Source organism: Pleurodeles waltl, chromosome 1_2, assembly GCF_031143425.1.
Source record: "Pleurodeles waltl isolate 20211129_DDA chromosome 1_2, aPleWal1.hap1.20221129, whole genome shotgun sequence".
NCBI lineage: Eukaryota > Metazoa > Chordata > Amphibia > Caudata > Salamandridae > Pleurodeles > Pleurodeles waltl.
Window position 1 is genome coordinate 1,123,306,077 of NC_090437.1, and position 22,175 is coordinate 1,123,328,251.

A 22,175-nucleotide genomic window follows, 5' to 3' on the forward strand; every position below is an offset into this window, starting at 1 on the left:
CAGAGCTGGTACCAGACAGCCTTGTTTGTATTGGCAGTGTGTTTCTTGAGAGTGAGGTTGGTGTCCTGGAGGCAAGGATTATGTTATATTCATTTATTTCTTTACTTCAAGTAGCCGCTTCAAACAAAACTGGCACAAGAATTTGTTTCCCAGAAAAACAGGGATAATTGTAGTCAACAAACAGTCATCAGGTGATCAAACATACCATTAAAGCCTATAGGTAGCACATAGACCCATTCACTGAGTTTAACAGCCCGGCAGCATGATTTGACTTTATTTTTGCTTTCCAATTAATTATTATTGTTGGACCTTCAGCTTACGTGTTTGGGATTACTTTTGCTGTATGTTGGACTCAGACTGCAATCTAGTCCATTTCAATTCGTGTCAGTTGTCGGTTTGCATCCCTCTCATTATACACAGAAGTAAGTTTTGAAGAATGACAATTATTGCTTATATGCTATTAGCTGAGGGCTTCAGTATATAGGCGTACATAGGCGTGACACCAAAATACTTTCACTTAATGAGATGACCTGACAAATAATAAAGCTGTAATGGTTGCAGAGAAAATTCTATTAAGTGATCCTTTTGTTAGCGAGACTGATGAATCTGTCCATACTTTCACAATGACAAGGCGCTTATTCCAGTAAAGTTTTTGCATGGACCTATTGTAGAAGAGGGCTCTCTGATACCCTATGATTTTAATAAGGTTTCAAGTGAAATTGTAGGTTCATGTATTCTTCTCTTCAGGGGCAAAGGGGCTGGAACATTCACAACCAGCCCCTTTCCATACTTCAAGTAATGTGGCAGATGAGCCAGGCTCCCTTCTCCCGCTCTGAAGTTGTGAGAAATGGGAAATGGTACTACAGAAATCAGCAGATGCCTGTGGCCTACAAAGGGCTCATGAGTACTCGATAGAGATTTATGGTGTCCGTTGCACTAGGCACTGCCAAAGCCAATCTTTTCCTCTCTTCCAGTGAGAAAGCTGGTTTCTCCCGAGATCAGCAGCTGGAGAGCAAACGCACCATTCGGAGATCCTTTCTGCAATCTTGTATACTTGAGTATACTGCGTGTGTGGTTTAAAGCTATTTGATCTGTTTGTTACAGTGGCAGATCAAGTTCTTGTCATACAGAAGTAGTTTGGAGGCAAGAGTTTTCCATCTCTCCGAGATCTCATGTCGGCATCCAGTATTTTAGTGATCGGACATTTTAACATCGGGTACAGATAGATTACATGGTATTGTTTTTTTTGTTCCCTCAATTGTGTTAAGTTTATCCTTTTACAATTGGAAAGTAATACTGCCTGGTAACAGTGCAAAAAACAACGTAGTCGTTTTGTAAACCAGTGTTATGCTCCACACATACATTCCCTGCACTCCAAAACAAAACACATAAATAAAAGACATTGTCATTTACCACGCCTATAGCTCTAAGTATAACCGTGCCGTGGACCCTGCAGTATGATCCTTGATGATGTTACCTGGGGATGCGTGGAATTTACTCAGTGTCTTCGTCTGTATTAGAGTGCATGCTTTTTCACTTTTCATAAGATGAAAGTGCTTGGATCTCGTCCCAGAAGAAGTACATCTTTAATTATAATTGTAAATCTGGATGCCCTTCTTGAGAGTTGGCTGCATAAACCAGTTATATATTCTGCTTGATTGATTTGAACAAATGCATTTTGGCACACGATTTGCATCTTCACTTTCGCTCAGCCTGATGTTTAGTTTTATGACATCTTTGTAACTTGTCTGACTCACCAAAAAACGTGACGCCAGACAAATGCCGCATAACATTTGCTGCATCAAAAAATGTCCGTCATTTGTGGGACCGGAAATACGACAAAATGGGTTTGATCGGGTTCATAGTAATATCACAAAGAAGCCAAATAAGTTGCTACATTTTCCCTTTTGATAGACGTTATCGAACGTGCACAGGTGTAACTCGAAAAACCGTTATGCTTGGTAAATGAGCAGTTCCTTATTACGTTTGGCTTCAATGTTTTCCCTTTCTGGTGTTTGCCATAGTAAGGAGGGGTGTCGGCGAATTTTATTTGCAGATTTAAGATGGCCTTCACAAACTGCATATATTTTCTCATTTGCTCTCAGTGCAATGTGCACAATACGCAATTCTGAGTGCGTAGAGAAATCTGAACATTTTCTATCTGAAACAGCCCATTATCATGAGCTGTTTGATTCAAGTAAACCAAAAATACATATTCATTTGAACTAAACGTGTGAGTGCCTTCTGGAAGAACGTATTTATTATTTTCAATTGTTTTGTATTTGGTATATGGTATAATGCTGTATCTCTCGATGGGAGGCTATTATAAATGTTTTAGGCAGTCCCTCGAACTCTTGACCAACTGCACGCATGATAATAGATCTAGACAATTCTACAACACCATGTAGACTACTATTTGTAGTCGCATTACATATATCAGTTCATTCATTAATCCATGCATTCATGTTTCTATTTACTGGTGCTGAAATTAGGTCCGAATAGGAAATTTATGCTGGTAATTGTATGTTGAGGACAAAGGGTGCGTCAATAGGTACGAGCCAGTACATAATTACATATCAAGGGAGGAAGAGGAGTGAGTTGGTAAGTGTTGGCCGAGAGAAGAGGGCGACAGCAGCGTTTATTTACATTTTTTATGCCTTCTGTTCTGCATAAGCAAACACGCATTATTTTTCTTTTTGCAGATGTAGAATAACATTAAAACAAACATTGGCAAAGGAAAGAAGGTTAGCTAAGGCCATTGAAAAAGCAAGGCTATTGGCTATGACTGCTTATTTTCTTTTGATGATGATAAAATGATTATACATTTGTATTTAGTGATAATGGCTAAAGATGAATGTCACCAATAGAAATTATTCCAAAAGTACTATGTATGTGTAAGAAGCCTGATGCTACAGTTGTGATTAGTGATGCAAGGTGCTAGGGAAAGCATTGATTGCACACTGGTATGATTACATTGAATGTTGTTTGGTAAGTGGTGTTGCTTTGTGTAGGTTTTGTTTTCATGTTATTAGGGTACCATGGTAACAGTTAGCTGTTTTGTGTATTGCGTGTTAAAACGTGTTTGGGCTTCCCAAAGGTTAAACATAGGCAATTAACGAGAATGAGGTTATAACTGAAGTTTATGGCCTGCAAATTAATCTTCTAGCTGGTCAGTATCTAAAAAATCGCGGCCAGCGATCAGTCTAATCGCAGGCACAAGTCGCTTATCACTTTTCCTTGTTAACCTCACGTCCGTATGTAAAGATTAAACAACGGTGGAATCAACCGATAAACTTCGTGATATCAAGATGCTTAATAAAAAGCATTGTCCAAGCCAATAGGTATAACATCGGCAAGCCTGTGATTTATTTTTTTAAACATTTATTTTGTATGTTTTTTCCAGATATGCAGTAGGCATTCAACATGTAAAGTTAATAAAAAGCAAAATGCTGCTATCTTAAGGTGGCATTCATGTTAGCAAAGAAAGGTAAAAACAAACAAATCTTCAATGTCCATTCAGCCATAATGTTTCAGAAGAATACGTCTATATCTACAAATAGGAAATATAGAGCAGTAAAGAAAGTCAGAGTGCAACAGATGGGGCTGAGATGCCGCACCGATTTCGAAGCATATTGTTTAGATTCTGCCACGTAAAATAACAGACTAAGGCCAGAGTGCTCATATGGTGATGGATTACCAGTTTGTGGCGATCTCTGGGAGTTCCTGCAGGGTGAACAATTTATACTCAACGTGGTGAACATGGCAGACAATTCTACCGTATTTTTAGTGCGTTATGATACAGCTGCTTTTTGTCTTAGTTTTTCAGCCTCTCTCGACGCAAGACAGGACAAAAGATTGGGTTTGAGCCTGGACTCTATTCTTTGCTGAAAATGTCACAGAACACAAGCACATACAAAATCCCATCATTCAGTGTTATAGGTGTGTGTGTGTGTGTATATATATTCATTGAGAAAAACAAACTGTAATGTAACGTTGTAGTTAGGTGAATATGTCAGTGACTTCATTAATGTTTTGAAAAAAAAAAAAAATCCCCGGTTAGTTAGCAAGGCTAGATGTAACTTGTGCCCTCCTCCCCCCACCCCCCATTGCACTGCTTATGACCTCACATAATCAGTCACTCAAGACATGTGCTTTTCATCATTTGAGATCACTGATGACATCTCAAGTGACATCATTAAAGACATCACTGATTACATCATCCAATCTGTTTGCTAGTTTATTTTATAGTTTACCCAGTGGCAGGTAACTACCATATTACCTTTCTAACTATTCTTGTACAGCCTGTGTCCACCTAATAGGTGTAAGGGTTTACAAAATGCATATGCATCATAGGTGTGTAGAGGTATTAAACATGTTATAAATCTTTGTATTGGAGAGTAACTGTGTGCAGATGACAGCTGATGACTTGTGTCCTGTATATTCCACACAAGTTTTTTTGGTGCTGCAGAAAAAGTTTGCAAAAGGACATACTAAGTTTTGTAAACAGCCTAGAATTATTAGACAGTATCATTGTAGCAAGACAATTTCTACATAACATATGTTAGACATTGGATTTCTGGTTCGCAGAGGCATGCACCCTGTCCAATCAGGAATCGCAATCCCGTTCAGGGTAAGTCAGATAAATGCCATAAATGAACCTGTTGTCACCCTCTAGTAGTTTGGCAAAGAGCAGGCAGGCTTAACTCAGGAGGCAATGTGTAAAGTATTTGTGCAGCGCTTCAGACAGTAAAACAGTGAAAACACCACACAAAAAGATACCCCACTTAGTTAGAAAAAAAGAGCTTAATTTAATCAAACAAAACTAGACCAAAACGGCAACAATCCAGTAACTAGAAGTTGAGTTATGAATTTTTAAATAATAAACTTAGTTGTAGTGCTTGAAAGCATAAAGCGCCAACCAAGGCTATATGGTAGCGCTAGACTGGGTCAGATCTCAATAGTTTGACTGACCGCGATGGAGCCCAGGTCAGATACAGGGACCAGCCTTAGCCCACTGAAAATAGTGCCTTGGTTCGGAGTTGCGTCAACATTGAGAACCAGATGTGAGAAGCAGAGGAGGCGATGCGTTAGCATCTACCCCACAGATGTAGGTGATGTGTTAGCTCCAAGCCTGGCAAAGCCGGAGATGCGTCAGAAATGGAGGCGATGCATTGCACAGCAGTATGGGGCTCCTGATCTTCGCAGTAGCAGTGATGCATCAACAGCAATACTGTGTCCCCGATGCTCGCAGCAGCAACAGCGATGGAGATGCACTGGTTCCCATCGGCGCAGTGGCATTGATGCACAGGTTCTGGCAGTTGCTGCACTTCATATCCACCTCCAAGGGCCTAGGACCTAACTGGCACCACTTTGCAGGGCAAGACTTGCAGCAAGCAAAGTCCAGGTGCTGTTGTAGGATGAAGAGAGGGCCATGATGTCATTGAGACCTCAGAAGAGCAGGAGGTAAGCCAGCAAGTCCTTGGAGTCATTTTGGTTATGGGTTGGAGAGATTCTGGTCTAGCCCTTCTCACTACCAGGCAAGGAGGGCAGCAGAGCAGAAGTTCTGCCGAGTCCAGCAGAGTGACAGTCCTTTCAGCAGCAGAGCAGTCCTTCGTCCTGGCAGAGTATCCACAGGCGTACTGAGTTGGTGGTGTCTGAGGTCCAGTATTTTTACCCATTGTGCCTATGAAGTGAGGGAGACTTCAAATACATGCCTTTGAAGTGCACAGGGTCACAGCCCTTCCTGCCCTGGCTCCAGACTCACTGCAGGGGTGTATCTAGCCTCTTGTATGGGATCAGGGCACAGCTCATTCAGGTGTGTCAGCTCCTCCCTCCCATCAGGATATGGACGACCCATCAGTCACACCTAAGCTCCCTTTGTGTGTGGCTGTGTGGAGGGAATTCACAAAAGCCCAGCTGTTACTTATAAGTAAATTAAACATAGCAATTGTAGATAAGCCAATGTTACCATGTTTTAAGTAGAGAGCACATTCACATTAGCACTGGCTAGCAGTGGGAAAGTGCCCAGATTCCTAAAGCCAGCAAAAACGAGATCAGCAAAACAGGAATACTGAAGGCAAAAAAAGTAAGGGGAAACCACACAAAGAATGCCAGGTCTTACAACATAGAGGACTGTGTGCACCATGAAGTACGCCATGTATGTGTGCTTGTTTAGCTTCAAAAGATGGGTTATCTGTAATGTTATCTGCAATATTTTCACCACAGTATGAAGGCTGAAGGTGGGGTAATCTTTAGCACCTTTAGACCTTGGTTTCTTTAAGCAAATGTGTATTTTTTGAGTATACACAGTTATAAATAGATACTTTTTTTAATACTCAGGTGTATTTCTCATGAAAGTTTCTCAGAATAATTGAATACATATTGAACACCGTGTGTAATTAAGGTTTCCCATAGATATTTAGTTGATTGTTAATGTGAACTAGGATGTGACGAGTATGATATGGGGTCAATGTTTTACTTAACAAATGCTTGCTACACCTAAGGGAGTTGTATCTGTGATGACATCAATAATACTTCATAATATTCTGAGTTATTTTGTACCTACTTTCAGGCCTCTAATGCCATACTAGTTTGTAGAGCAATGTGTACGAAAGACGCCTGGATGTTGTCATCAATGACGTAATTTGAGATGTCAGTGATGCTATAAATGATGCAATAGGACATGTCATGAGTGATGTAATATGTGAGGTCTTAAGCAGTGCATGGCAGGGACGCAAGTTATAGTGAGCACTGCTAACTAGAACTGGTGAATTACTGTGTTTTTTTTTAGTTCAAAATGTTAATGTTGTCCCTAACATATTCACCTAATCTTAGCATTACGTTCACCTTGGTTTTTTTCATTGAATTTGTAGTTTTTTTTTTTTTAAACGTAAAGTAATATTTTATAGTCTTACGTACAGCCAACCCCCGCTGTGCAAGGCCTTCAGCAGTGGGTAGGTCACAGGCCTATGGCCAGCTCACCCGCAGGCAGCCAACACCCCTGCAGACGGCTAACCTCACACTGCATGACCATTGGTCACACACGGTGTGGTGTTGGCCACAGGGCCTGGCTTGGCACGAGGTATAGTTTCTTGAGGCAATAATAAATATAACTGCTGTATTTCTATCGTTTTGTGTGTGTAAAATCTGAACCTAACTATAACTTCCCTGTAACCTTTGGGGATATGTATGAATTCACAGCTTCTCCGTGTTTACTCCCAACGAATCCTCCGGCGTTGTGCACAAAGCAAGTGGCACTTCAAGATTTGCAATATTTAATGATTTTTATTCCATTTTCAAGTACCAAGTGCAAGTGCAAGCAGTAATGGTGGCACACTTCAGTCGGAGTCTTCAACTGGGCATAAAGTTTCACAGTACAGCGTGTCTTTCAAAGTGAAATGACCCAATCTACCACCACCATTTAAAAAACACTAGACCGCTGCCTTTTAGTTTTAACCTTTAAAGCTGATATACCATTGTTTAATGTGTTTCTAGTCAATTCAGATATCCATGATAGTTGAGCACGTAGCGGTCTGGCAATCAGTGCAATGCCTGCTCCTTTTGTCCTCAAATAGATTCATAGTTGTATCATTTCCTAGAAAAACCTCACATATAAATTTTAAAGCCATTGCATAACATCCTCAGCTTTCACCTAAATCTTAAAAGGTGAAGTACTTGTTTACCGCACGTTACCACATATTACTTCTGTTGAACCAGAATTACTGTAAAGTGCTTGTGCTCCTGTCTTTAAATAAATAATACCTCAATAATAAATATTCTGTACTCTGTCTTGTTCAAGATTTCCTGAAATGATGATCTTGAGATGACCAATACAGACATATTCTCGTAAACCCTTAAGAACCGTTATGTAACACAACATATCAGTTATACTGCAAACAGTGCTAACTGTAAAGGGCATCACATTTTTGTCCTTGGCCCGATCATGTAATTTAGTGCTAAAGTACCTAATTACTTTTACATGTTTGCTTGATTTGTCCAGAGTTGCTGTAAACTGCCTGTGCTTATATCTAAAAAAAAAAAATCAAAAAACATGGTATGCCAGTATAATATCTGTGCTCTGTCTTATTAAGCATCACTTAGTGTAACTTTCTTTGAGACAAGTACAGGAGCCATTTAAACATGTTTTCATGAGACAGTTAGATCTACTCTTGCAGTAAAATTTATAGGTGATACTGGATTAAAATTCTACTGTTACTGTCATGTCTGTAATCTCTATCACAATTCTTTCTTGATTATCTAAATTAATGTTCCCAAGGTGACCACAACATCGGTGTGCACATGTCGCTAAGTCTGAGCATAGACGGTAGTGTGGTAAAAGTGCCAGTGCCTCTATCATATCTAAAATGCTTAGAAAAGTGAAAAACCATACATAAGGTCACATTAAAATCTCAGTGCTTCTATCCTATATAAAGTGCTTGGGGACTATTCCAAAATATCTATATTCTTATGTCATCCAGTATGCTCCAGTACTGAAAATATGTTTAAGATAGGATTCTAGGGAGAATTCCTGACTACCTATATTATTTGTCATCCAGTAATGCTCCAATACCGTAAATATATTTAAGACAGGATTCGAGGATACATGCTAAAACAGTGAGACACATACCAACTGAGGTGAATTTTAATATTATCATTGTAAGGTGTCCGTGTTTCACTTAAAAATAAAGTGTTAAGGTGGAATTCTAGAGACATAGGTAAAATCACATTAAGGTTCCAGTGCTTCCATAATACATGAAGTGCTTCAGAGGAAGTAGTGCAAATAAATGAGGTAAAAACCGACAGACATTTCTTTGAGTCAGATAAGTAACTTAAAAACAGTCATATCAATATACTAGTTGCAAGATCCTCCCATGTCTGGTTCTACAAAGGACATTGTCATAGGGAACACCCACACTTAATCTGGCTACCAAATGCTATTATCCTTCATTTCATTATAAATGTACATGTAGCTCTGTATCCACATTCAACCCTCATGAAATCTCAGTTCCCATCAAAATTATCCATCTCGACTCTGCTCTTCGAAGTGCCAGTTCACAATCACCTCCTATTGTTCCCTGGATCACAGGTTGGATGCTATAATATTTCAATTCAGATCTCTTGCCATTGTGTCCTTCCTAGATATGTTTGGCCATTACATAGGTCATGTCTCTATTATTGATTGCTCTAAGATGTTGTAAAACGCTTAGTTTCAATTTGTTGTTTGTGCTGCCAACATATTTTGTACCACAACCACACTCAAATACATAAACTACAAAGGAAGTTTCACAATTCGCCCATTCTTTAATCTTCATCACTCTACCATCCTGTAGGTCGAACGATTTCATGTTTTTACCAAGTGAGCATGCTTTACATCTCAGACACTTCCAAAAGTCATGTTGTTTTTGTTTTAGCCACTTTGTGCTGTCAGATTTTTGTGGTGTCATATAGGTCTTGGTCAGATAATCCCCTTGGGAAGCTGTTCTCTTGTGGGTGATTTGAGGATAATCTGGTAATAACATTTTAAGTGTGTCATCCATCATCAACAATTTCCAATTTTCTCTCAAAGGTTCCTTCATCTTTTGGTTGGCAGCATAAAATTCTATAATATACCTTATCTTGCTGTTATTCTCTGACTTTTTAATCTGGTTCGATTTCAGTATCAATAGCTCCTATCGTTTGGGTCCTCGCTCTAACCAGGGCATCCTCAAGTACCTATTTTGGGTAACCTCTCTGGAAAAACATGCTGTACGTGTTCATAGCTTATGTTTAGAATTCTGCATCTTCTGAGCAATTGCGTAGTGCTCTCAGAAATTCGCCATATGACACACACCACTTGAGTGTTTTTGTGTGCCCAGTAATCACATGTAATATACTGTTGCAATTGGTCGGGTTTCTGTGAATCTTTGTACTAATCTTGTCCTCTTGTATATAGATTCCTATGTCTAGATAATTGATCTCTCTTGTACTTTCATAAGTGAATTTTAGTCCTTGTGAATTATTATTAAGTTAGATAGTGAACCGTTCCAGGTCTTTTTGATCTCCTCGCTAAATTATAAATAGGTTGTCAATTTAGCGTCCCCATAAAACCATATGTTCCTATCTGTCCAAACAATCTCTGCCTCCCACTACCCCATTGTCAGATTTGCATACGTGAGGGCACAGGAGGTGCACATCAATGTCCCTCTTTTTGTAGATAGTACTGATTGTTAAACAGAAAAACATTGTGGGTAAACCAGAATAGTAACATCTCTATTAACATTTCTGTATTTTCCAATAGACTCACAGAAACTGGACCTCAAGAAATATTTGCATGCACTTAAACCATTCTCATGATCAGTGGAAGTATACAGGGAGACAACGTCATCTGTGGCCATCAAATAGTTCTTCTTCCACTATTTGTTCTCAATTCTATTCAAGAAATCCATTGAATCCCTGATATATGCCGGCAAGTTGAGTACATAGGGGAACAAAAAGATGTACACAAACCAAGAGGTGTTCTCAAGGAGGTCTCCTATGAAGCTTACAATGGATTGTCCTGGAGGGTTGATCTTATCTTTATGCACTTTCGGTAAGAAATATATTGAGGGTGTAACTGGATGGTCCTTCTTCAGATATTTCAGTTCCTCCTCTTCTAATAGACCTTTGTCATACCAATCTTTTAATTTCTGGTGTTGTACAGCTCAGTGTATTTTTTTTTTGTTGGATCCCTTTCTAATTTTGATAACTAATTTTTTCACTTAGTTGTGTCTTGGCCTCCTTTATAGATTTCTACCTATCTAGAATAACAGTGTTGCTTGCCCCCTTTAAGACCTTTATGGGATGCTTTTATGAAGTTGGTCTCCTCATTCTGCAAATCTTGCAATACAGACCATTCCTTCTTCGTCATATTTTATTGAATCCATCTTGGGGATTTTCATTCAATTCTATTTAATCCTTCTATGGTTGCCTCCTGAAACAAATATATTTTATTCCCAGCAGGTAATTAAGGAAAAAAATGAGATTTCGATCTGCAGTGACTGGAAATTGTGCCATCTGTTGGAATTCCTCTGATTGCACAACATTTCTGATTTGGTAGGCTGTCTAGATCAAATCCATCTATGATTCCTTCAGATTACCCATCAAAATGGTCAAAGCTCTGAGATGGTTCATATCTGCCATAGAGATGAGGGAAATCTTCTGGCTGTTTGATATACTGTGCTTTTCCCCTTTTTATGCAAATAACTTTTTAAGTTTAAGTTTTTTAGAAAATGTATATAGATAGATTCTGGCCACTGCTAAATCCATGCGTATTATTGGGCAAAAATCAGTGCTTTGTTCAAAAGATTGATATGTTTATCTCCCAACTTTTTTGAGGAGAGGTTTATCACCAATTCCTTTTGTGTTTCAAGTTTCTTCATTCTTTTTTGCCACCTCCTCTTTTGCCTCTTCCTCTGAGATCGCCTTGTTCGTTTCCATTCATATCTTGTTTGTTTTGAGGTCCCCTTCCTTGCCTCCTTGTTTCCATGTGGTGTGTGTGTGTGTATGTGTGTGTGTGTGTGTGTGTGTGTATATAAATAAATATATATATATATATATATATATATATATAAACACTTAACTTCGGCAATTCCCTTGCCGCTCCTAATCGCCAATGGTGCCTGGATAAGACGCGCGCCACCACGTCTGACATACAAACACAACCTTATTTTTTAATAAGGCAACCGGCACTCCGTGAATGTGCAGATCTAAGGTTTAATACAAACAAACAGGAACGCGTTTCGGCGTCTCCGCCTTTCTCAACCTGTGTGGGCCGCCATTTTTGCCCCATTTAAATACAAGTGCATTTCTTAAAGCAACAAAGTAACAAAAATACTGATAGTTAAACATATAATATTTACAACATCCATCATTACGCCTAATTGCAAAAACATGTATAAATGCATATAAATGCATATATAAATAAATGCCTATGAATTTTACCTCTTATTTTACATGTTATGTCTATGAAAACCTTGTTCTTATCCAAAAACGAATCTAATCTAAGTAGTAAATAGAAGCAAATATGTAGGCAAAGATAACAAAAAGAAATTGAATTGAAACTCTCATACTAGTTATTAACTAAGCATAATTCAAAGATTAATTGCATACCTTAATCAACGATTTACCAACAACAAAAACAAAGCTATACTATACTATGTAACCATGGAAAAATCTTAGAAGAATCGTTAAACATGTTGGAAACACATATAAATACTGCAACGACCATGATATAATATATTTTGACACTTGATTCTAGAGAGCCAGTAGGATTAAACTCTAGTGAAGAATTATATATTCATTTGAACTAAGTGGGTTCCTTATTCAGTATATTCTTTCATTTAGGCCTTTTTAGTCACATGTTCTGTCTGTTGATACACACATTTTTTTCTGCATGAGACATATGGTACCATTTCATAAAAATTAAAAATTAAAAATTAATAATATTTTCTTTACTGTCGTGAAAACAATGGTACCATAATATTCCACAGGTTTAAGTACATAGTTATTGCTATTGTGTTATATCATGGTCGTTGCAGTATTTATATGTGTTTCCAACATGTTTAACGATTCTTCTAAGATTTTTTTATTTATATATGCATTTATACATGTTTTTGCAATTAGGCGAAATGATGGATGTTGTAAATATTATATGTTTTACTATCAGTATTTTTGTTACTTTGTTGCTTTAAGAAATGCACTTGTATTTAAATGGGGCAAAAATGGCGGCCCACACAGGTTGAGAAAGGCGGAGACGCCGAAACGCGTTCCTGTTTGTTTGTATTAAACCTTAGATCTGCACATTCACGGAGTGCCGGTTGCCTTATTAAAAAATAAGGTTGTGTTTATATATATATACATATACATATATACACACACATATATGTGTATATATGTGTGCGTATATATATATGTGTGTGTGTCACATTCTCCCTGTCCTCTGTGGCCCCGCACTACAGTGGTACATGAATGGGAAGAGAGAGCCTGCTAAATCACAACAGCTTTTTTTGAGTCTTCTGTCTCGAAAGAAATTCGGCGTACGCCTATGGGTGCTGTTAAAGCACCTTTATTAGTGAAAAATGCTGTAAACCCTAGCACATTTTGGCATTTAGTCTTGTGATCCCTAAACAAATGCTAAACATCGAAATGCATGGAAACTTGCAGCATTTTGCTGTAATATAGGCACTTTAGCAACACCTGTACGTGAATGCAATAATTCTTTTGAGATGGAAGACTGAAAAAGCTGTAGTTGTGATGTGTGAATATATAGATATGTATATATATCGACAGATAAATAGATAGTGTTTTTTTTTTTTTTTGATGGGTAAACCTTATTATTAAATATTTGCCAGTGGCTTGACTGTGAATTATTTCTCAGAATTCACTGTGTTGAATTAATTAGCAGAATATTTACTTTCCCTAAAAAATATAGATTGGTGTTTAATACATTTCTTTTTCTTTAATGCTTGTTAAAAAATGCGTATACAATGACACTGCTGTTCCAGAGCACCAAACTGGCTGACTGCTTCCATTGGAGCAGGGTCAAGACTGATTTGTATGTAGCTGGGTCCAAACTAAGGTGGCATGGTGTGCAAAATAGGAATGCACCGGGATGATTCAAGCATTCCCTCCATCACTTTGTGTGTACTTTAGTATGTTGCCCTAAGTAGGAGGGGTATGCCTAAATGTGGGTCCAGTGCACACTGTGTTACTGGAACCAAACTACACCCAACTGATGAGCCCATGACAAGCGAGAAACTGGTGCTGGGTTGCTTTTGTATGGTTCAGGGAGGACCTGTCTTGTCAGCTCGGGCTGGACTGTCCCATTGGTGCAGGTTCAAGACTCATTTGCACATAGCTGGGTCCAAACTGAGGTGGCATGGTGTACAAAATAACAGTGGACTGGGATGTGGTCCCTAGTAATTACCGGTGGCTGAAATTAATTCATGCATTCCATCCATCGCTTCTTGCATACCTTAGTGTGTCTCCCTTTCACTTTAGGCAAATTCTTCACCGTGCCATCATTGTTTGCTTCTCCTCACCCCTCAAGAGGAGCAGAAACTCCATCGACTGGATCCCAAAAGGACTTTCAACTGTAGATGATTAGCGTTTTGTGGGGTTCTCCAGGATAAGGAAAGGGAAGGCTGTATAGAAGAGGACCCTGTTCAAATTGATAGTCCTCTGCCTCACAATCAGTTAAACACTGGCCAAGAAGCAGTTTCAGATGGTCTGAAAGATAAATTAACCAGGGATAAGGCTGCTATCACTGCTTTGACTCATGAAGTGCCTGTCCTTGACATCTGTCAGGCAGCGACATGGGCATCATTGCATTGGGTCATGAAGCACAGGTCTGTAAGGATGAGCACTTTGCCAGCTGGGTTTCTCCACAGACCCTCTATCTTGGGTGTTGCTATTTTGATATCTATTCCAAAGAGAGGAACCCACAGTTATAAGTATCCTCCATAAGAACAAGCAACTTTCTATCTAGCTACAGATTCCTCACCGCCCACTCATCCCCCCCATTCTGTGGAGTTATCCTCTTTTTAGTACTTGAAACGTTTCTAAGTTAGTATTCTGCACACTGATAACAGCGTTTGTTCACGCTCCATGTCTGAGGACGAGGAAAGAGAAAAATAAGCAACTTATGTCAGCGTGCAGGGGTGGAGCTTATATGAGTCTCTTCTTTGTGACTACCCGAGTGGGTCAAAGCCAGCTTGGAGTCACACAGCACCACCTAGCGGTGCGCAGAAGCATTGTTAGAGAGAAGTTTCAAGATCAAGTCTGGTGCCTTGGGAGTATTCTAATGTGATGTACTTGCTGTTAGAGTGTCCAGCAGAAAGAGTGTTACCGAAGGTAAGTAACTTGTTCTCTGCAAGGCTTGGCCTTTTCTCTAAGCAGCATGAGAGGCTGCAACTACCATAGTCCCACTGGAGTTGTACTTGGATATCTAGTAACAGCCAGAAGTACCCCACCCTAGATGCTGACTCAACAGCCACTTGTAGTGACAGCTAGTGTTGCCAAATATTTTTGCTACTCACTGAAACTTCTCAGATCTCTGGGTAAGTCAGCAGAAGGATACAAAAGGATACAGAAATGAGCAGACGCTAGATGTCCCTGTTCAGTCCGCAGCCAATAAACTACATTCCATTAGACTAAACATTTATAGACAGTATTGTGGTGGGATGTAACTGCCGTCTATTGGTTAAGTTTCACATTTGTGACCTCAGTATTAGTCATGGACTATTCGTATATATTGACATTGCTTGTTTAAATCTTCATTTGTTTTCTAAACAGATCTGTCATTACTGAGGTTCATCAGTGCTGAACTAACAAGAGGCTATTTCCTTGAACACAATGAGGCAAAGTATAAAGAACGACGAGAAAGAGTATACACTTGTATGCGAATACCACGAGAACTGGAAAAGGTATGATCAGCCTGTGTGAGCACATCATTAGAATGTAGACTTAAATAATAAGTCACATGTTTGTTGGGTGTAATGTTTTTGAGTCATGCCCTGTATTTCTCTCTACATCATTCTAAAAGGCAATTTTCTCATCTGTCTTCTCATCCTGCTTTTTTCACTGCCCCAAACCTTTATAAGAGGCTACACAATTGTTTTCTTTCCAAAGCATAGATGTGGAGACTTGAGTTTAGCTTTTTCCCTTGGGAGTTTGAAAGTGTTTATTCCCCATCTTTTTAAAGCATGTGTTAGGTGTCCCATATCCATTTTCAGTAACACTGTTGAATGGTCTGATATGCCACTCTTTGCTTGACTGACGTGGGTAGAGGTCAATTCAGCTCTTGTGATCGCAATTAAGTTTGTCAATGATAAATAGACACCTGTGATCCCTTCAGTGTACTTTGGACAGAGCAGTTACAAGGAAGTAGGGATATGTAGGGTTTCTGGTGTGTGAGAACAGATGTCCATGAGGAAGTAAAGAAAAGAGAAAAAGAGAAGGTAACTCCCCAAAAGAGAGGTGATGTGGAGGTGGATGGTACTGAGGTTGGTATAATTATAGACTTCTCCTACCTGATTTAGACCGTAATGGAAAGACGGAAATGTAGTGTTTATAATTTTTTATGGGTTGATGTGTTGAGATTGTCCTTTAGTATGGAACAATATTTATCCCTTTCTCTTGCCATATTCTCTAAAACGCTTTTTATTCTGTTTTTTTTCTGAGCGCCTCTGTTGAATCTGTTACAACCTCAATTATGTTCTGTGTGTCCTGGGTATATGATTCCCAAGGATTTCCCCCCTACCTTCATTCTTGATACAAGACGTGTTCATGTTGGATTTGTTAAAGTTCCAGCAAACCTGGATCATTGTACTCTTTGTTTTACAGTCCATTGTTAATATTGTGCTAGCCGGTTTATGTAGGCCATATATCATGTTCTGTTTGTAGAACTGGGGTCAGAGTGCAAGGGCATTTTTCATTTTTTCTTCCCGCGTTTGTTTCACATGAGAAATAAGCAAAGATGTAAATTGTATGAGCATCAAAAGAATGAGTTTTTAGGTCGACAATAAGCGTTCGACCTCGTGTATACTTTTATTATACTCTTATGGCTTAAAGCAATTTTATTTGTTGGTTGCAGTGTTCTTGCCTGCTAGTGGTCAGTTCTGCCTTTTTCTCCCTCCTTTTTCTGTTTCAGACCTGTGACCAATTACTGTATTATTCCACTTTGGTTTCTTTATCTGCTGCTGTGACAAACAATTTATGGTATTTCTTTAGTGCCCTCCTTTCACTGTGGGTGTCTTAGGCTGGTAGCTGCCTGCATTTTATTGCAGCATTCCGTTCCTCCCATCTCCTCCCATGTTGCCGACATTAGTTTTTGCTTTATTCCAGTGCTGTCCTCGTTTACCTATGGCTCCTAAAATAAGCTTATTTTACTAAATAAACACCCTGTCGTTTAGCTCACTGCTCACGAAAGCCACAGTATGCCCTTTCTGGTAGAATGTAGCTAATTCTAGAAGCAATGATGTGAAACTTGCTTAGCCTCGCATCGCACCTCGAGTCTCTCTCTCTCTCTCCAGGGCTCCTCCCTGCCACCACTCACAACATCGGACACAGGGCATTGCTTATCTTCTTTATTGGGGCCATAAATCTTCTCAGGCCGCTCTGCTTGTTAAAATGTGAGGCAAGAATGCTTGCAAGACTTTTCATTCTGTTAAAAAAATAAAAAAATATTTTTACAGCTTTATTTTTCAATTTCTGTTAAGACGTCTACACAAAGCGAGGTAGTACAGTCATCTCGTTTATCCGTAAGGGCTTATGATTTCTGATGCTCTGTTGGCCCTTTATAGAACGGTTTGTGCAAATTCAGCAAAATGTTACATACATTTAATAGGGTTGATTCTGCATCAGTATGTTCCAAATTATATTTAGTGTGTCTTGTTGCTAGCTGGTACTCTGTGCACATGTCGTGCTCCGTTTTAAATTCCTAAGCCCATATCGATTTTAGTATTAAACACACACTTGCACCTATAGTATTGTTTTTACATGGGATTTATATGATTTATGTGCTATAAAATGTATGTGCCTTGCTGGCCATTCAGTAATAGCAGATTCTGATATATAACTGGCAGAAGTACTATCTCCGCTTATGTTCCACTAATTTTGACTTGCTTTACTAGCCCTTGTCAAATGCAACACCACACAATTCAACGCCACACAATTCCGCACCACTCAACACAATTCCAGTCCACACAATTTCACTCCACACCACATAATTCCACATCAAACCACATAATTCCACTTCACGACAGTTTCACTGCACACCACATACAGCCAACACACACCATAAAATCTCACATCATGCTATATAACTCAATGCCACGCCACTCCACAACACATACCACTCCACATAATTACACTCCATGACACACAATTCCAATCAATGACACACAATTTCAATCAACATAATTCAACTACACACAATACCACATAATTCGTATCCACATAATTCCAAACATATAGCTGCACTCAACACCACACAATTCCACGCCCTGCAATTCCATGCCCCACAAATCCACTCAGACCCACACAGTTCCACTCAAACCCACATAATTGCAATCCACACAGTATAATTCGACCTCATTACATATAGTTCCAATCCAAGCCACTCCACATAAATCCATACAATACAACATAATTACACTCGGGTGCTATTAAATGTCAACACTCCTAATAGTAAGGTTGCGTACTCTTGAATCCACTCCTGGCCTCTTTAATCCACTGCCAGACAATCTGTGCCCATTTAGCTCTCTTTTGTAGGTTCCTGCTTTCTTCCTTTGTGAGTTCTCCATCTTTCACTTCCTTCGTCTTTCCCCTTTGTATTTTTTCCCTCTCTTGCTTGCAGAAAATATCTGCCCACTGGCAACCACCAGATCAAATTAACAACTGGGTGCTGCCCCTCGTTCACCAGGTCTGTGCATCTCCAGTGTCTCAAGGTCCCATTCTGATGAGTTGTTTAGTGTGTGTGGGTGTGTGTATATATGTGTGTATGTGTATGTGTGAATAATATATATGTGTTTGTGTGTGTATGTGTATATATATATATATATATATATATATATATATATATATATATATATATTTGTGTGTATGTATATCCCACCAGTCAATGTCTTTTTAAGCGCTCTCATGACTGGAACTTTTGTTTTACAACTGAGACTAGTTTGTCTTTTAAGGGCCTTGTTTCAGCTAGTATTGCAGTAGGCCTGCAAGGCCTGAAAATGTGTAAGGCACTACACCGTCTAGGGGTTACATATATGATTACACTGCAATACTTTCTGCCATTCTGTTTTAATGTCATTATGCCTTCTAGGGGCTGACTATATGGTTACATGACCATATTTCTTACAAATGCCATTTTCATTATGGTATCTTCTAGGGGCTGTTCTGAGCATTACAGTGAAGATACTATATTATTTGCTGCACTCGGAAACTTGCCCCATAACGCTTTGCGGGGCATTCCTTTAACAAAACATTTTTGCCCATAACTCACTGTGTGGTGGTACTAGGACAGTGGGACCACTATCAAGATTTTCAGCACAACGCACTCAGTCTAGGGCATCTCTGGGTCCCCACACTAGGTTGGGGGATTGCAAAATAATAGCCCCCACCACCAGTCAGTGTCTTTTTAAGTTCTCTCATGGCTGGAACCTTTTGTTTTACAGCTGGGCATAGTTTATGTTTTAAGGGCCTTGTTTGTAATATTATTCTAGTAGGCCTGGTAGGCCTGAAAATGTGTAATGCACTACACCCTCTACGGGTTAAATATGTAGTTACACTGCATTACGTTCTGCCATTCTGTTTTCGTGTGGTTATGCCCTTTAGGGGCTGACTATATGGTTAAATGACCATCTTTCTTACAAATGTTATTTTATAGTGGTACCCTCTAGTACCTGTTCTGAGCATTACAGTCAAGATACTACAATATTCTGTGCACTTGGAAACTCGCCTCATAATGCTTTGTGGAGCATTCCCTTTACAAAGCCTTTTTTCCCATAAGCTTTTTCTGTGTAGGTCATCTCTGAAGCCCCCCACTAATCTTTGTAGTTCTGCTGCAGAAGTTCCAAGATGCGCACTACTAGCAACAAACCTCTGAGAAAATGAACTCAATATCTGGCTTGAAGACTGTGTCAGCTGGAGAGGCACGAACACAGGTGAAGAGCAGAACCCAAGCAGAGGAACATGACCAAAAGGCAGAGCCCAAGCTGGGCATGCAGTGGGGGTGACTTTTATAGACTGCAGTATCCTTAAATCCTGCAGTAAATCATCGAATCCTGTGGTATAGCCTCAAATCCCACTGTAGCATGCCACTCAGATGGGTAATATTGTCACAACATTTGGGGTGCCCTATGGTAGCAACATTGCCTATGTTAGTGATGGGGTGGGGTTTATAAGTGGGCAGCACACATGTGGAAGAGACAGTTTTCGGATCAGCATGACTCCTGCCATACGGGTGCGGACAACATCCTGTATAGCAATGTCCTGAGCATGGGGTGGAAGGGGCAGCATGTAATGTCCAGAACCAGAGGTGGATTGGAATTGGGACGAACACCTTTGATAAGCCATGACACTTTCCGAACTTGACTTGTAGTGGAGCTAGGGTGAGCAGTCAAAAAAGTCTTAAGTAGGTACTGTAGGTGCAAAGACTCAGAACTCATCAATTAACCAGTGGACACAATGATTCACTGTCTTCCCCAGTGCTCATCTTAAGAAAAGTTAAGAACTTTATTGTGTTAGCAAAATAAAATCTTACACACACTCATGGGGTTCAGTACAAGGTAATCTCAACTACAGGTTCCTGCTGGGCCCCACTTCGTCTCTAGTTTTCTGTTTCTTGGACATGTGGGGTTCCCCCAGCAGTGGAGTATCCCAAGGGTTAATAGCGCTACACAACCCTAGCACAGCTGTGAGTCCACTAAGTGGTTTCCATACAATATCACCCTGTAGTTGAGTTTGCGTGATCTTGAGCTAAAATTGTTCACGTGATATTGCTATATCTTTAATGCAAGCAGATCTTTACAGTTCAAGATACAGTCTCAGCCTCCTTCTTTCTTGCCCCTGTTACTTTTTAGGCAGGGATGCATCTGTAGCATTATCAGTCTGTGCGCTTGTCTGTTTTTTGCCTGCAACTTCCTTGGAAGTGGTGTAGAACCACTGCCAGTGGCCTTACTTTTTGCAGGCATTACTTGAGCGCGCACAGCAGCTGGCCTGGTTGTCAGTTGCAGGATCCTGGGTAATTGTAGGCTCCGGGCCGAGGGGGGTGGGCTCCCTATTTCGTTGAAGAAGTCACTCCTCTTCGGGACTTACTTTCCACAGTGAGCAGCTGAAGCACTCATACCTCTGGATACACTACAGCTGTGTTGAACAGCACCATGTGATGTTGGTTTGAATGTTTGTTCATGCAGTTCACCACATAAATGGTGTAGGGAGGCTGTGTGATCTCTGACAGTTGTGCACCAATGATAGCCAGTCTCTTCTTAGTGTTCCACATGTCAAGAACAAGGCTGGGCCTTTCTTCCCAGACAGTCTGTGGGGCTCAGATGCACTGAAGCTTCTAGATAGAATACCCTCAACTTCTCCAGCAAGTTCTACAGACTTCAGATGCCCCCTCACTTCTGTGATTTGTCATGGAGACACCTGCACTGGTCTCACAACAGTGCTTTGAGTACTCTGCAGAGCACTCCCTTCCTTGATTAGTGAGGCACCTTACCTTGGGACTGGAGCAAAATGGGGCACTTTTGGTCCCACCTTTATACTCTATTTCCAGACAGGTGTGATGTAGATACACTTTCTCAGATTCTGGAACTGGTCTATGCTGGTTCCCGTTCAGATATTATTTACTGGCTCTACACAAACACAGCCTTTGTCTTATGTGATGCTTTCCACAGCTGGTAGTCCTGATGCTGTGCCCAAACAGGAGTGTACAAAACATGAGCACAGTAAAGTGTAAAGACTGTGCATCTGATTGTCTATTCTGTCTTCTTAAAACAGTTGCCTTTAAACAAATTAGTACACTGCTACCACTGTTTTGTGTCAGCACTCAAGGACATGTAACTTAGTTACTAGTTATAAAAGACTGTACACTTGGAGTGCCTGCCAGGTCACAGAACAGGTTCTGGACCTTGACTGTACCAGGGAGAGACCTAGGTCAGTGCACGGGCTAGATTACTCTGCTAGCCAGGCCAACAAAAGGCATATCAGTTACACATGCAGTCTGGTTGGTTAGAGCATTAGTATAAGCCTGTACACCATGCAGTGGAACTTTCCTTCCTACCCCCTGCACATTACTTCATAGTTTCTGTAATCCAGTCCCATCGTACCTCACAGTTCTATGTATAGCACTTAACATTCAAAATATGCCTGCTACGATTAAAATGATCCTGTACACTGCTGTGCTTCTCCTTGGAGCTCAGCCTATGATATATTAATACCTAAACATAAATTAATTAAATAAAAATAGTTCACTTTTAATTACAGTTTCATGCTAATGTGATCTCTTGCATTTGGTAGAACAAATGTGACCCAAAGTCTGTAGCAGGCGCAATAAATATTTATTTTGCAAAACATAGCTCTAACTTTGCTAGTTTTACTAAGACCCGGTATCCAAAATGGATCATAACAGTATGAATTAGGATGAAGTACACCTG

At 39.9% G+C, this 22,175-nt stretch overlaps 1 protein-coding gene across 1 annotated transcript in view; it reads left to right on the forward strand.

Annotated features, from left to right (window-relative positions):
• TAPT1 (transmembrane anterior posterior transformation 1) overlaps nt 1-22,175 on the forward strand; it is a 272,524-nt gene that overhangs the window by 14,501 nt on the left and 235,848 nt on the right. Inside the window, exon 2 of the mRNA XM_069202339.1 lies at nt 15,310-15,440. Within this exon, the coding sequence (XP_069058440.1) occupies nt 15,310-15,440 (131 nt within the window). The remainder of the gene's footprint in view (nt 1-15,309; nt 15,441-22,175) is intronic.